The 16,974-nt window shown below is 40.1% G+C and overlaps 1 protein-coding gene across 4 annotated transcripts in view; it reads right to left on the bottom strand.

Annotated features, from left to right (window-relative positions):
• The window catches only part of NRCAM (neuronal cell adhesion molecule), a 99,443-nt gene that overhangs the window by 40,534 nt on the left and 41,935 nt on the right, over positions 1-16,974 (bottom strand). For 3 of the 4 annotated variants that reach the window (XM_007455342.1, XM_007455345.1, XM_007455343.1), the window contains 10 exons: positions 15,346-15,489; positions 13,975-14,086; positions 12,485-12,651; positions 11,931-12,078; positions 10,445-10,569; positions 9,970-9,999; positions 8,099-8,200; positions 1,769-1,966; positions 1,597-1,667; positions 390-615 (listed from right to left, as the gene is read on the bottom strand). In XM_007455342.1, the coding sequence (XP_007455404.1) occupies positions 390-615; positions 1,597-1,667; positions 1,769-1,966; positions 8,099-8,200; positions 9,970-9,999; positions 10,445-10,569; positions 11,931-12,078; positions 12,485-12,651; positions 13,975-14,086; positions 15,346-15,489 (1,323 nt within the window). The remainder of the gene's footprint in view (positions 1-389; positions 616-1,596; positions 1,668-1,768; positions 1,967-8,098; positions 8,201-9,969; positions 10,000-10,444; positions 10,570-11,930; positions 12,079-12,484; positions 12,652-13,974; positions 14,087-15,345; positions 15,490-16,974) is intronic. The other variant, XM_007455344.1, reaches the window with a different exon arrangement.

Below are 16,974 nucleotides of genomic sequence, written 5' to 3'. Positions count from 1 at the left end.
GAAAGATGAGAAAGGGGGGGTAGAAGGATCAATGTCATTTTGAATTTCATGCAAAAAATGTCACCGTCTCCTAATTTTGGCTTGAAACATGCCACAGCCTGATTCTATGTATTATCAATGATGGAGAATAGATGGGTTTGTTTTTTTTTTGAGCTCTGTTCATTTGACTTTGTGAGAACAGCATATCTTTTTAAAAAGTAATAACTTTTAACACGCTGAACCTATTTTCTATGTGGCAGGCTGTTTAGATGCAGAAATGTTGAGCGAAATCATGGCTGCCTCCCATCCTCCCTCCCAATCTCAGCACCTCTGGACATGGCCTTGACTTGCACTTTGGTAAGTCTGTTTTGCTGGGGGAAAATAGACATGAAATAGCATCAGGCACTTACGGTCTTCTCCAGAATGTCCCAGGACCACAGCTGGCTCTGGAGCAAAGCCTGCGTCATTCAGGGCCTGAACTTTGATCAGGTATGGGACAAAGGTCGGGGTGCCCGAGACAATGTATTTGGATACATCTGCCACAACCATAGACGTCCATTCATCATCACCATCCTTCTGGCGCCAGCTAACTTTGTACTGAAGGCCTGGCCCATTAGATTCGAAACCATTCAAGGGCTACAAGAAAAGCCAGACCATCAGAGCTTATAAAACAGATCAGCGGTGCCATCTCTTACTGGAACGGCAAATTCAATTCCCAGACTTAAAGACGGTGAGCACTGCGCCACTAAAGTACAAGCTATGAACAATTTTCTCCAGGGAACTTTTGTCCTTTTTCTTTCACCTGTGATGAGATCCACAGCTTGTTTGGGATCAACATTTCAAAGGTGGTTAATTTCTATCTCCAAGTAGTAAAAACCACCTAGGCCTCTCAGACTCTGGCTCTACAGTCATGGGTAGGTGACATAAAACTTTCCTCGTACACAGTTTCCTTTATGTGTTCCTGGGTGTGTGACAGCACCTCACTGTCCATTTTACTTGGAGACTGAAATTGTGAACTACTACTTTCTTTAAAAAGAAAAAGAGATTGGCTTGTCATTCTATCCTGTTTCTACAGGCATGTATGTATCTAAGTATATACAAACATGTATGTAACTAAGTATGGATGTATGGATCTATCTAAAATAAGTTTTAAAATCATACAAGTACATATATATTAATTTGCCAAGTCCAGAAAATAGAGACAGGCCAAAAAGAAAAAAGTACACGTTGACTACTGGCACCTGTCTTCTAGATGGTTCTCTACGGTGGTGACAACACAAGCTAGAATTTATTGAGCACATTCTATGTGACAGGCACCGTTCTAAGTGCGTTGTAAGTGTATTAACTCCTTTAATCTTATGAGGTTGGTTCACTGTTATTCCCATCACACAGATACACAGTAGAGATGTTAAAGAAATGCCTTAAAGTCACACAGTTATTAAGTGGCAAAGCTGGGATTTGTACCATTCATTTTGGCTCCAAGGATCAAGCTTTTAAATATATGATATATGTATATATTCCAAAAATGTGTGAAAGGGGATTTTAATACAGGTATTATTTAAAAACAACTTTTCTTTCCACTCTAAAATATAGTTGAATATTTCAGACATAGCTCACCTTCCACGTAATCACCAAATTATCCGGCTCTGATCCCAGCCCTTCCACAGCCGTGGGATTTTTATCTGGTTCTAGAAGTTAAACAGTCACATACATACTCGTAAACTTTGGTCTCTTGCAAACAGTGGAAAACCCTTCTATTTTATTTCATATCACAGAAGTCGTGCTTTACCTGCAGCTTTAGTCAAATACTGCTCAGATGCCTCGCTGGGCAAGCTGCTCCCCAGGCTGTTTACTGCCATCACTCGGAAGGAATAGTTGACATAGGGCGACAACTTCAGCTGGGCTGTGGTCTGAGCTCCAGGGACTTCAGTTTGGTGATGCCACAGCCCCGGCTCATGCATTGCATCTTCATATTCAATGATGAATTCTGGCCACACCACACACATACAACAAATCCAAGACATGAATTCAGTCAGCCAATGGTAGGTTGCGAGGATAACAAACAGGACAATCTAACAAGAGCAGCTGAACATGAATTATCTCACTTTCAAGAAAAATTCACTAGAATATTTTGATTTCAGAAGCCTAGTGTCCTCAACACTGAAGCAAATCCAGTAAGAGTATGCTTTCTCTAGCATGCTGAGTTTAGCTCCTTAAAGTTGTTTAGAAGTGACCCACATATTCCTAGGAAAGTTTAAACATACGAAAAGATGATTGATTTTTTCCTAACAGGAGATGTTACGTGAAATACAGAGAGATACCTTTTCCCACCAAACAGACTGGCAACAATCAAATGTTTAACACACTTTGCGAACTATGACACAGGGAAACAAGCATTCTCATACTCTGTGGGAAGTGTAAATTGGTACAACTTCTATAGAGGACAATTTAGAACATCTAACAATATTTAACTCAGAGACCCTTTGACTCAGAAATTGTGCTTCCAGCAATTAATTTTGAATAAATGTGCTCACGCATATGTTCGAAGGTACATGAAAAAGAGTCCACATGGCAGCATTGTTTGCAGCTGAAACAACCTAATTGCAAACAATTGTTCATCAATAGGACACTGATGAACCTAAATGTTCATCAATAGGACACTGATTAAATAAATTATGATGCATCTACACAATGGAATATTCTGCAGCTGTAAAAAATGAATAGGGCTGCTCCACATGTACTGAAACAGAATGATTTCTAAAATATATTGTTAAGTGAAACCAAGTAGGGTTTAGAACATAATCCAGTGTGTGCTGGATACTACAGTTGTATAAAAATAAAAAGATTTACTATAACATATACACATACACATACGCTTGAAAGCACATGTGTTACCTCTTGGAGGATACACACTGTTAACACTGGTGTCACCGGAGGAATTGAGAATCAGGGGTGGGAGGAAGACTTACTCTCCAGTGCATACCTACCCTCTTGTCTCTATTAAAATTTTGTGGTATGTACATGTTTTACCCTTGCAAAACATAAGTATCTATTTGAAACGATATATGCACCCCAATGTTCATTGCAGCACTATGTACAATAAGCCAAGATACGGAAGCAACCTAAATGTCCATCGACAGATGAATGGATAAAGAAGATGTTGCACATACATACAATGGAATATTACTCAGCCATAAAAAGAATGAAATAATGCCACCTGCAGCAACATGGATGGACTAGAGATGATCATATTAAGAGAAGTAAGCCAGGCAGAGAAAGACAAATATCATACGATATTGCATGTATGTGGAATCTAAAAGAAAATGATACAAATGAACTTATATACAAAACAGAAATAGACCCACAGACACAGCAAACAAACTTGCGGTTACCAGAGGAGAAAGGTAGGGGGAGGGATAAATGAGGACCTTGGGATTAACATATACACACTACCATATATAAAAGAGATAACCAACAAGGACCTACTGTATAGCAGAAGGAACTATGCTCAATATTTTGTAATATCCTATAAAGAAGAAGAATGTCAAGAAAATACATGTATAACTGAATCACTTTGCTGTAAACCTGAAACTAATACAACATTGTAAATCAACTATACTTCAATAAAAAACTGCAAAAAATAGGTACTTAGATATTCATTAATTGCCTACTACATGCCATGTACCATGATATGAATTAAAGGTACAAAGATGAACTAGGAATATGTGTTGCATTGCTCGGAAGCTCAGCACTTAGAGTTCTCCTTCTAACCTATGTTAATTTGTTGGTGATCTCCAGTTTCATAAACTGATGACCTTCACATTTATATCTTCAGCCCCTATCTCCCCCTGGAACTGCAGACTTGGATACTTAATTGCCTACTCAAGAATTCCACTTGTTTGTCTAGTACAGCATCTCAAATTGGATGTGACCAAGACTCATCTTGCTCTTCACCCCAACTGGTAGTAACAACTCAGGTCAAAACCTTGAAGGCCTTCTTGGCTCTCTCCTTCTCTTACTCTCAATAGACCTGTTGGCTGTACCTTTAAAATATATTCAAAATCTCAGCTTACCATTTCTCAGCTCCTCCATCCCTATAAGCCTATTCCAGGTCACCAAGATCTCTTGTGAGAATTATTGCATAACCTCCTAGCTCACAAGTTCCCAAACTTTCTTAGTTCATGGTGTGCTTAGTGTCTCAGTAATTTTTTTCATGGCTTCCTTAGGTCAGAAGAAATACCTAACATTTCTGTGTATTAAGGAGTTAGGTCTATATAATCTAATAAGTGTTTATGTCTTAAAATCTACTGGGCACCGCATAACTTGTCCAACCTTGTAAACAGATTTGACACCACCTTCCTCATTTCCTGTTTCACACTTATTTTCACATGGTACTTGCTTTTTATCACCACAAAGGCTTTGCAGAGATATGACGCTGTCACAGTGTGATGTAGCACTATCAATATTGAAACTGTGAACTGCCTCCAGCTAGTATTTCATGGGGTGTCTGAGAGATGTCACTGTGTTTTTCAAAAACCAAAATTTTGGGGCTTCCCTGGTGGCTCAGCGGTTAAGAATCCGCCTGCCAATGCAGGGGGGACACGGGTTCGAGCCCTGGTCCAGGAAGATCCCACATGCTGTGGAGCAACTAAGCCCGTGTGCCACAACTACTGAGCCTGCGCCCTAGAGCCCCTGCGCTCTAGAGCCCATGAGCCACAATTACTGAAGCCTGCACGCCTAGAGCCCGTGCTCCACAACAAGAGAAGCCACCGCAATGAGAAGCCTGCGCACCACAAGGAAGAGTAGCCCCTGCTCACCACAACTAAAGAAAGCCCGTGCGCAGCAATGAAGACCCAACTCAGCCCCAAAATAAAATTAAATAAAAAAAATAAAAACCAAAATTTAGAAATCAAAAACTTAATATCCGGAGGCACCTCTGAGGTTTGCTGACGTTCTGTATGGTATTTCAACACATGGTTTGAGAACTGTAGTCCTGCCGGGTCTCCCCACTCTCCCTCTTGTTCCTCTCTAGACCATTTTCAATAGAATAGCCAGTGTGATCCATTCCTCTACTTCAGGGGTCCCCAACCCCCGGGCTGTGGACCGATACTGGTCCGTGGCTTGTTAGGCTTGTTAGGCGAGCGAGTGAAGCTTCATCTGCCGCTCCCCATTGCTGACATTACCACCTGAACCATCGCTTGCATTACTGTCTGAACCATGGCTCACATTACTGCCTGAACCATCCCCCCCTCCCCCTCCGTGGAAAAACCGGCCTCCACGAAGCTAGTCCCTAGTGCCAAAAAGACTGGGGACCACTGCTCTACTTAAATCCCTCCAATTCCTTCCCAACCCCTACAAGGGCCCACAAGGCCCTGCACAGTGCACATCCCACTCCGCCCACCAACTCTTTGCCTCTTTGACCTTCTCTCCTACTTCACTTCTTCTTGTTCATTTCACTCCAGCCAGCCACAGGGGCTTCCGAGAGACATGCTCCTGTCTCAGGGGCTTTGCTGTTTTTCTTGCTCTCCCTGGAAAGGTCCTCCTTCAGTTAACTGCATAGTGTGTTCACTACCTCCCTCCTCATGTCTTTATTGACATACTCAAATGTTACGTTCTTTTTAAAAATTTATTATTTTTTTAAATTGGAGTATAGTTGATTCACAGTACTGTGTTAGTTTCAGGCGTATAGCAAAGTGATTTGGTTATACATAAATAAATGTGCATAACTATATTCTTTTTCCCCATTCTTTTCCTTTAGAGTTTATTACAATATATTGAATATAGCTCCCTGTGCTATACAGTAAATCCTTGTTTGGTAGTGCACATCTGTTAATCCCAAATTCCTAATTTATTCCTCCCCCGCTTCCCCTTTGGTAACCATAAGTTTGTTTTCTATGTCTATAGGTCTATTTTTACTTTATAAATTAGTTCATTTGCACTATTTATTAGATTCCACATATAAGGGATATCATATAATATTTGGTCTTTCTCCATCTTACTTCACTTAGTATGATACTTTCTAGGTCCATCCAGGTTGCTGCAAATGGCATGATTGCATTCTTTTTTATGGCTGAGTAGTATTCCACTGTATATATGTACCACATCTTCTTTATCCGTTCATGTGTTGATGGACACTTAGGCTGCCTCTGTGTCTCGGCTATTGTAAACAGTGCCACTATGAACTTTGGGATGCATGTATCTTTTTGAATTAGAGCTTTCATTTTTCCTGGATATGTGCCCAGGGGTGGGATTGCTGGATCATCTGGTAACTCTATTTTCAGTTTTTTAAGGAACCTCCATACTGTTTTGCATACAAATGTTACCTTCTTAAGGTGGCCTTTCCTGACCACCCTGTTTGTAATTATACCCAACCCTCATACTCTACTATCCTTCTCCTGCTTTGTTCTTTGCATGGCCTGAACATGGACACACACATAACCATGCGTATAGATATATGTGTGTTTGACTCCTCTTAGAAGCAGATGCAGACATAGAACTAAATGTGTAGGAGATTTATTTGGGAACGAGTCCATGGAAGATAAAAGAGAGAGAAAGCAGGAGACGGCAGGGAAGATCTTCAGACCGTAACGCAGGTCTGACGTCTGAGAAAGGAGAGGCAAAGGAGGTGTGTGTGGAAAAAGCCTCAGACTCCAATACAGATAGATTCAGCCAGGTCAGCAAGGAGCCCCAGAGTGAAGTTCTGCAGGAGGCATGGCTGAATCTAGGACCCTCGCTGTGCTCAGTCCCTGGACTAGCTCAGGAAGAGAGGGGCCTCATGGGAATGCTGCAGCTGATCCCCAGGGAGGGGGCAGCAGATGGAGCCTGTTGTTGACATTCCTTGTAGTGCGTTCTCTCTTAAAAGGAGATCTGAGTAGTGTGTGTGTGTGTGCGTGTGTGTGTGTGTGTGTGTATATATATGTATATATACACACACACACACACACACACATATATACATATATATAATGACATTATACACAATAACATAACATGTATTAATTTTATCTTATTTGTGTCCTCAATTAAAATATAAACTTCAAATGGGCAGAGATTTTTGACTGTTTTGTTTTAGAAGAATGCCTGGTACATAATAGGTACTCAATAAATGTCTGTTGAATGAATGAACAAACGACAGAGTAGAAATGCCTTGAAATCTAATGGTATCATTTTAACATGGGTAAAGATTAGAGTCTCCAAGCATTCTCACCAGCTAAATCTGGCTAATGTACTGAATTAACTGGAAGATTCAGCATGAATGAATGCATGTTCTGATCAAGGACCAAAAACTCCACTGAGAAAGGAACACCACCAAAGAACACAAGATAGAGAGGACGCTTTGGTTTAATTTCATTGGATCTAGTCTGCTTTACCAGCAGGTGCAACAAATCAACACACACATCACTTCAGCAGTAACTTAGGTCATCACTGGAAAGAAATTTAGTCTTCCTGCAGTATATACCTGAAGGTAGTAATATATTACAGACTTGTGTCTACTCTCTTAAGTATCTTTTTGGTTTTAAAACTTATAAGCTTATCTACAGTCTAATTTTACTAAGCTCTTCCAGTACCCTTATAGCATGGTCCCTCACCTGATTTTATTCTCTAAGCTGATGTCATCAGGGTGAGGAGGTGACATTGATGACTGTGCCACTTTGTAGCCAGGGCTGATGGAAAGAAAGAGACCTGATGTCTACCCCCAGTTCTGTTAACAACTGTGCGTTTGAAAAGGCACTTTACTCACCAAGTCTCAATTTCCTAATAGCTAGACTGGTCCTTCTATTGTTTTCTCCTATATTAATGGGCAAAATGAATAACTTGCAATACATCTTCCTACTGTGGTAGAAACTGAAGGTGATTCTTATGGATCTTAAACACAAAATGATAGTGTATTTGCTTAATTAACATCTTCAGCAATTAATTAGTGTCCCAAACCATAAGTTGTAACCAGGAATAACTCTAGCTCTGAATAACAGAACATAAATAACTGTTTTGACTCTATTAGCAATGAAGCAGAGAATGCCATCAAATATCTTTTGCAAGGAATTTCAATTACATGGGATACAGTGCTTTGAAAATAATCATTAAGTTTATCAGTGAAAAAGCAAATGACACCACATACTTGTAATAGGGCTATTGTTGTCATCGCCTGGGGTCCATGACAGCTGAACACTCCTGTCTAGTTGATCCGTCAATTCTAAGTCAAAGGGAGGATTTGGGACATCTGTAGACCAAACACACACATCATAGTTAACCACCCGACCTTAGGACGTTCTCCTTTACTCATGATACTATTCTTGGAGGGGACTTTTAAAGACACAGCACACGTAATGGCCAGTGAGCATGCAACTGAAAGGAAATGAAAACAGCTGAGGCTGCTGGGAACACACACGCACACCCAAGAGAACCCCTCAATGAGCTCTGCTTGCTTCTCTTTGAAATGAAACTAAATCCCTTGTCACCAAAGCCAGGGGAGGACATGTATGGTTCTCCAGCACTCTCAGTGCATGTCTTCTCATAAACAGAGGAGCACAAACAGAAAAAATAATACGGAAGCTGAATTTCTAATAAATGGGAAACAGAATAGGAAATGCTGAAAAACAAATACAGGCAGATGTACATACTATTAAAAGAAGATGCAAGTGTTCTTTCTGAAACATGCTACATTACAGATTTGGGGGCTCCTGAAGAATATTTATATTTTTAAGGGAATTCTAAAATTGATGCTATGCAGGTAGCCCTCGGCATGCAACCTTATGTGGATGCTCAGTACAAGTCAGTCAGGCACACAGGGAGGTGTGTTTATCCTCAGAGGACACCAGGGTACCGATGCCTGGTGGGACGAAGGTGTCTGAGGTGCATGTCTGCCTCTTCTAATGGAGCTTCTGAGATCTAGAGAGTTAATGTTCCCCCTGGGTCTTTTCCTGACCTTGCTCTTGGCAGTAACTCTGGCTCTTGGGGGAACCAGAGGCCATAGAAAAATATGAGCACTTCTTTCCTACCAGTAAAGAAGCAGTAAATGTCTACAAAGGACAGGACTTGTACAGCATAATTCATAATACTATTTAACATCCAGCTGAGTTTTCACCACAAAATTAATTTTTGTATTTATATGTTGAATAAACATGAAGGTTCTTTAATTAAAAAGATTTCGGGAAAAAAACTGATTTAACTTCCCGACTCAGAAAAATCATGCGACGTGAAAGTGTTCTCCTTTTCATCTTTCTTTAGTGATTTATCTTCTGTGAACACAGTGAGTTGGTGGTTTTCTTTGATAGAAAGGTCAAATGTTGTACTAAGCATCCATTCATCCATTGTTTTCCTATGTAAATTTCTTGAAAATGGAATCCCCAAACAACATTTAGCTTTCCGGAACAACTTTTTTTTTTTTTCTTTTTTTTTTGTGGTACGCGGGCCTCTCACTGTTGTGGCCTCTCCCGTTGTGGAGCACAGGCTCCGGACACGCAGGCTCAGCGGCCACGGCTCACGGGCCCAGCCACTCCGCGGCATGTGGGATCTTCCCGGACCGGGGCACGAACCCGTGTCCCCTGCATCGGCAGGCGGACTCTCAACCACTGCGCCACCAGGGAAGCTCCAGAACAACTTTTAGTAGATTGAAATGAAAACCTAAGTTGTGAAATGATATTTGAAATTGCTTTTTCAGTCTGTAAAATATGGATGATAGCTTTTGAAAAAGCACTATGCTACTTTACAAGGAAATGCTGTCAAAGAGGGACTTTTAGCAAATGAAATGACTTTGCAATAACACATGAAATACTTGGAAGCGAGTGGCAATATATTCAGTGAAAAGTTCCAGAATTATAATGAAGAGATGATTTATAGCAGTAAATGGACAACACGGCAGAACACCTGACAGAGCCCTTTTCATTAAAGAAACACAATGACATGATAGAGAAAAGAAAGTAATGGACTTCTTCTGTACACGTGAAATTGTTTGAAAGAAAACAGAGAAAAGAACTCATATTAGTTTACCGTAAATGGGAGCTGGAGTTGGAGTGGGAGCTAGAAAGGACAGTAATATAAAGGAGTTTAATCAAAATTAGTAGTGGACAGATATAAGATAGCACAAGAAGACAAAGACTGAGCGTGATTAAGATTATAAAACTGAGCCTTATGCTTAGCTGTGAGACACAGCACTGATAAACATGCAGTAACAACATAGGGGGAAAACCCCTTCGATTTTAAATAAAGGTAGATCATTTCCCCACCAGTTTTCTCATAAAAATATCACTAATGTGCTTAACCACCGTTTTATTGCAGTGTTGCTACAGAGTACATTTATACTGAAATTACTGCCTCAAAGGCATCTTTCAAAGAAGAGAGATGTGGGTATTTAACTCACCTATAAAATGCTAAAACTGTAACAAGCAAACAGTTACTACTGACAATTTGTCCTTTCAACCTAAAACAGGGCAGCCAGTTGTGCTGTATGTGTTCTAGCTCTTACCGACAACGCTGAGCACAGCACTGGCCGAAACGTTGTCCAGAGTTGTGTTGGCCACACACGTGTAGGTCCCACCATCGTCATCATTGACATCAGCGACCACCAAATGGTCCTTGTCAATAGTGAACCTGTAATTATCACACGCTCAAAGCGGCTGGAGTGGACATCCCACCACACCCAATGACGGTTTTACTGGCAAGAAAGCAACTGTGAACTCGGTAAAAGGGAAAGATGATAAAGATTTGCAGCACATTAGAGCTAAAATCCTATACGATACATGCCACTTTGATAATGAGTAAAGTTGGAAAACGTTTTGAATGAGTGAGAAGCTTGGGTTAGAAATGATGTCAAGTCATTTAGTCTGATGGCTTTCAACCACGCCTCTGGATTTATAGGAGCTTCCTTAAGACCAGGGGCATCTAGAGCTGAGCTGGGGGCAGCTCCAGTTACCCTGAACAGAGGGCTTTCCTAGGCTTCTGCTGCTACCACTCATCTGGTTCAATTTCTAACAAAGTGTGCATTTTAAAATAATCTGATATTAATTATTATTTATTATTTTTTAATCGAACTATAGTTGATTTACAATGTTTCAGGTATACAGCAAAGTGATTCAGTTATATATATATACATAATACTCTTTTTCAGATTCTTTTCCGTTATAGGTTATTACTGGCTATTGAATATAGTTCCCTGTGCTATACAGTAGGCCCTTGTTGTTTATTTTATATATAGTAGTGTGTATCGTTAATCCCAAATTCCCACAGAGTTCTTTTAAGGGAAATTTACAAGCAACAGGGCACCATTTGGGCACAATTGAAAGAAGCCACAGAAACCAGCAGACAACACTCCTTCCTGTCGGGGTGATGCCTGTGCCCCTCTGCATCAGCAAAAATTCTCATCTTTGACTCTGTGTACTTTGTCAAATCGAGAGCCTCAACTGGAAAATGGGCATGACCTTTCTTTCATACCAAGCTAAAGGAATGCAATGTGCTCAGGCTCTTTCAAATTCTTTACCTGTGTTTTTTTCTTCTCCTCATTCTACTCGCTTTAGGTAAAATGAAAACTCCCCATCCAAATAAAAACTAGTGTCCTGTAAAATACTGACGAAGATTCAGGCTCACTCTGATGATGAAAGAGATCGTATTTCTGCTTATTTGTAAAGTGAGAATGAAAACATCTGTTGAGAGTGCACCGTACAAGTTAGAAAACAATGGATGTTGTTCAAGACCTGAAAGGTTTTTCACATCCTGAATTACACAGGAGACCAACACAAAGACAGACATTCTCAGGGTCTTATTTCTATAACTTGATACCTTTTTAGGTCCAAATATTCTATAGCATGAAGAGAAAATGTATATCTACTTTGGAGAGAGAGCAGACTTCAGAAACTTTAAAAACATAACCATTAAGTTACTGTACAATAAACCTTTAGTTCAGGAGCAGCTTAAAGAGAGAAGGAAGAGAAAGGAAAGAAATTGTCTTCAAATACCTTCCGTCACTGGGTAGCTCCCTGTGGTCCTTTAGCCACGTGACGGTGGGGATTAAAGTGCGATCGTGTTTCACTATGCATTCAAAGGACACCGTGCTCCCTCTTTGCACAACTGCATATTCAGGCTGTTTAATGATCCTCGTTGGATCTGAAATGGAAAGTTACCATTATCCATTGCCAAAACTGGAGAATTTAACTGAATCAAGACATAGAGAACAGACTTGTGGTTGCCAAGGGGGAAGGAGGGTGGGGGAGGGAAGGATTGGGAGTTTGGGGTTAGCAGACGCAAACTATTACATATACAATGGATAAACAACAAGGTCCTACTGTACAGCACAGGGAAGTATATTCTATGTCCTGTGATAAACCATAATGGAAAAGAATATGAAAAAGAATGCATATATGTATAACTGAATCACTTTGCTGTACAGCAGAAATTAACCCAACAGTGTAAATCAACTATACTTCAATAAAGTAAATTTTTTTTTTAAAAAGCTGGAGAATTTGCTCAAAGTCTCATAATACTGAAAAAATGTTTGTCACCTCTGCCTCACCTTTGATCTCTAAGTGAATGTCATTCTTCGCCATTCCTAACTTATTCCTTGCAACACATGTATAAGTTCCCGTACTGTCCTTCTGGGCCACAGGAATTTCCAAAGTTCCATTTTCATGTAAAACATAGATATCTTCACGAAGGGCACTCCCTTTAGCGCCTTTAAACCTTCATTATGAAAATGATCACAAACAGGAATAAAAATGTTATAATTTGAAGTCAGACATGAAATGCCCTGTTCAAGGTCCAACACACCACATGATCTGCACTACAGTATCAAGATCAGAGACGTCTGGAAGCTGCACAAGCATATTGCATGCTTGTAAATCAGGGGGGTTAATGCAAAGACAGATGTCAAACTGGAGAATTCAGCGATAAATGGTGCTTGAAGAATTAGGAGGACAAGACAAAACAATTTGTAATTTTCATTATGAGAGATTCATAACTTAATAAACACATCATTAACCTATTTTATCTCTAATAAGTAATAAAATAGACACAATGAAGACTGCTCTTTTTGACCTTTCCCCCCTACTGTGATGTCTTTAACTCCATCTACACGTTACAATTCTAAAGAGATTCTGACTTCAAGGTTACAAGGGTTGTACTTTTGAGAGTATAAATGGGAAAATATTCAGGGAAGGAGAAGAAAGTATGCATGTAAAGTATGTTCACGTTGAGCTTCCAGGTTAGTGTCAGAAGGGAGAAGTGAGGATGGATGAAAAGCCGTGTGAAACTAAGCGTTAATCCATCTCCTTTGCTAGGAAATTTTCTGCACAAGCATCCGTGTTTGGGCTTTCATCCTACTCCTGGCTTTGATCTCACACCAGGAAGTGGAGCCCCACATAGTGTCTGGCACCTGATAGACAATCCATAAATGAATGTTCCAATTTTCTTTCACTCATTCTTTCTGAGCTGCTGCCTCCCCTGGCCTTGCCTCTTTCAGCTCATGCTAAAGCAAGCTGGGAGGGTGGCAGGACTCGTACCACGAGTGGTACGTGAAAAGGGATGGTCGGAAGAGGGAGTGAAAGGATACAGGGGCGCTTGGCTGGATCCAAGCCAGGACACTCAGTGGGAGAGGAACACTGGTAATAGCAAATTCTGCTTTTTAAGCTTATGGACCCCGCGCCCGCCCCAAATGATATTTTATTAGCAAGGAGTGTCCCCCAACCCGTCCCTCTAGCCACCATTCATGACGTCCCGGGTGATGTCCGTAGCACTGCAACATACAGCCACTTTAATTTTTTTCAAAAACATTTACATATACCTCTGGGATGGACAAAGCGTGCTGCCAAAGAGATCATCCATGTGACAGTATTTACCACAGAGTGAGTCGTTAATAAATATTTGTGAACACATTTAATAATTAATAGGATGATGGCTTCTGCACTGCCTTTTTCCTGTCTGTTCTCTGACTAAAACCCCACGTATTGAGAAATTTGAAGGCTTTGGCAAATGTAAATATGACAAACAGATATGGCCACTACTTACCACTCAATGGTAGGTAGAGGAGACCCAAAGAAGGCACAGTCTAGTAAAGCAGGCCTGTTTGCAATGACTTGATAGAGCGTGTCTGCAGACGTAAGGATTCGTGGTGGCTCAGCTAAAAACGTTTTGGAAAGGTAAAGTAAATATTAAAATAAAATAAAGACTTAGGCCCACCTGTATTTTATTATATTTTTTTCAGGCCATTAGAATTTATGTTAAGGCACAGCCAATGTATCTCTCCCCTTATGTTCTCAGGCAAGTATAACGCTGCCGGTCACTCAAAGTGGAAAAATACGTTTCCTCCCTCTGCCTCACATCCTGCATGTTAATCAGGCACAGTATTTTAATAACTGATTTCTTTATCTATCACTCCAACTACACTGTGAGCTCCTTGCAGGCAGGGAATGGGACTTTTTATTTTCTCCCCATAAACCAGCACAGTGTCTGGCACAAAAAATAATGGCCAAATACATTTTTGTTGGATGACTGGCCCATCAGAACCTCGGGGTAATAACGGAGGTGGGTTGGGGGGGAGTGGTGGCGAACATCCAAGCCGCCAGAAAAAAAGCAGAACGCTGATGACTCAAAACAGCACCAGAATCAAAACTGCTTCCTGTCCCTCCATCAACATCTTAATGGCTCAGCTCTTCCTGTGATTTACTGACCTTCATTTCAAGTACGAAGGAAAAAATACCACATATTGGTTGGCTTCCTGACCCTAATTTTGTTTGAAAGGGAACCTACTCCACTTACAGAGGTGAAAGATAATTCCCCGGCATCATGAAAACAATTCTCACATAAATTCTTAACAAATTTGGTATTTTAGTAGTTTTGTCCCATATGAGAAATACAATGTTCACACAAACCCAACTCTTTCAGAATATGTTTATGTCACTGTTTCCTAAACATATTGTTATGAATTACTAAATAAATGTACATCGTGACTTAGGTCACGGCCAAACATTATGATTAATGACTTACTTTCAAAAATCAGAATCATGAAATTGTCATTCAACTTGTCAGTTTCTAAGGATGGAACAAGCAATCACATTCAGTTAGGAAGAGCAGACCTATGCTCTTTTCCTTTTGAGGGGTTGGACACAATGCAACTGTCTATGAACAGAGCAGCCACTTTGATTATCCCTACAATGAGGAATTTGCCATTGTAAAAACCAGGTTATAAAAGAACGTTAAGGCCAGACTGTAATTTCCCTTAGGGCAAGGTGTGTATCTTATCCATCTTTGTATATCCCTTACAGCTCCAAGTTCTGTGCCAGTGCCTAGTAGCTGCTTAATATATTTCTGCTGAATGAATGAAAAACAACAGTGGTCATTAATTTAATTTGCCATGTCTTTAATAAAGGGAGAGCTTACCTAGGACATTTACAAATGCGTTTGCCAGTAAATATCCATATTCGTTAGAGGCATTACACTGATACACCGCACTTGATCTTTCTTGAACGTTCGAAAAAATAATGGTATCGCCATCTATTTTTCTGCTGGGGTCATCAGGGGCAACTGTTTGGGTGTAAAAATAAAAAGTATATATTCATTCCTCTTTGCTTAAAAGATGTAAAGCTTGAACTCTAATTTACAGGAAGTGGAAGACTGATCTAGGTATATGCAGTAAGAAAGAGAAGACCAACAACCCAAGCAGAAACCACAGTTTTTCTTCCTATGATTTAGTTATCACTTATCATCGTGGGTATATGCTTGATAAGTTTAGTTTAGTTTAGTTTAAAATGGATTAAATAGTTTAAAATGGATTGATTCTTTTCAGTATTATTTTGAGAGACTCAGGGAAAAAAAGCAACAGGTTAGCTGTAAACTGCAATACAAATTCAGAAAAACATTACCTTGTTCACAAAGAAATTATGGTTATTTTTGAGAAGGCAAATTAATTATCAAGAGGAGACAGCAAAATCTACTCCAAAAACAGAGAAATCCTTTAGATCATCCAAACCTGTGTCTTTTAAGAGTCTCTTATTGAAATAGATTGATAAATAAATAAATACGTAAACAAATATAGGGCTAATAATCAAATGTGAAAGTATGTATTTTCTTGTTTTGACAATTCCTGAGGCTGAAGTAGAAATAAATTATGTAAGATTTCCCTTAAAGGCAGCAGTTTCAGCTAAATCTCTCAAATACTTAAAAAAATGTTAAGACCAGGGCTGATCCTTACTGAAGCAGAATGGAACAGGTTGGTAATATAATATACGAGAATTCAGTCCAAGGCATGCCCAACAATTTGGAAGTGCTGTGCTATTGGACATATTTTCCTTTTTGGGAACACTAAATCTTAGGCTGTGACATTACATGGCTTTAAAAGTAAACTAAGGACTTCCCTGGTGGCGCCATGGTTGGGAATCCGCCTGCCAATGCGGGGACACGGGTTCGAGCCCCGTTCTGGGAAGATCCCACATGCTGCGGAGCAACTAAGCCCGTGCGCCACAACTACTGAGCCTGCGCTCTAGAGCCCGCGAGCCACAACTACTGAAGCCCATGCGCCTAGAGGCCGTGCTCCGCGACAGGAGAGGCCACCGCAATGAGAAGCCCGTGCACCACAACAAAGAGTAGCCCCTGCTCACTGCAACTAGAGAAAGCCTGTGTGCAGCAATGAAGACCCAACGCAGCCAAAAATAAATTAAAAAAAAAAAAAGTACACTGAAAGGGGTAGTAGGTGTCTGTCTCGGCATGCTGATCAAAATCAAATCTAAATAACAGCACCCATATATTCAGTATCCTGTGATAAATCATAATGGAAAAGAATACGAAAAAGAATGCATATATGTATAACTGAATCACTGTGCTGTACAGCAGAAATTAACACAACATTGTAAATCAACTATACTTCTATCAAGTAAATTAAAAAAATAAATAACAGCACCATTCCTCTTAAACTGCTCCTGCACCCTGAACCACTTAATAGCCTTTACTTTCATTCTAAACATGCTTTTTCCTCTTCTTTTTTTTTTTTTTAAGATTTTTTTGATGTGGACT

This window comes from Lipotes vexillifer, unplaced genomic scaffold, assembly GCF_000442215.2.
Source record: "Lipotes vexillifer unplaced genomic scaffold, Lipotes_vexillifer_v1.1 scaffold234, whole genome shotgun sequence".
In the NCBI taxonomy this organism is placed as follows: Eukaryota; Metazoa; Chordata; class Mammalia; order Artiodactyla; family Lipotidae; genus Lipotes; species Lipotes vexillifer.
This window is presented reverse-complemented; position numbering and strand designations above follow the sequence as displayed.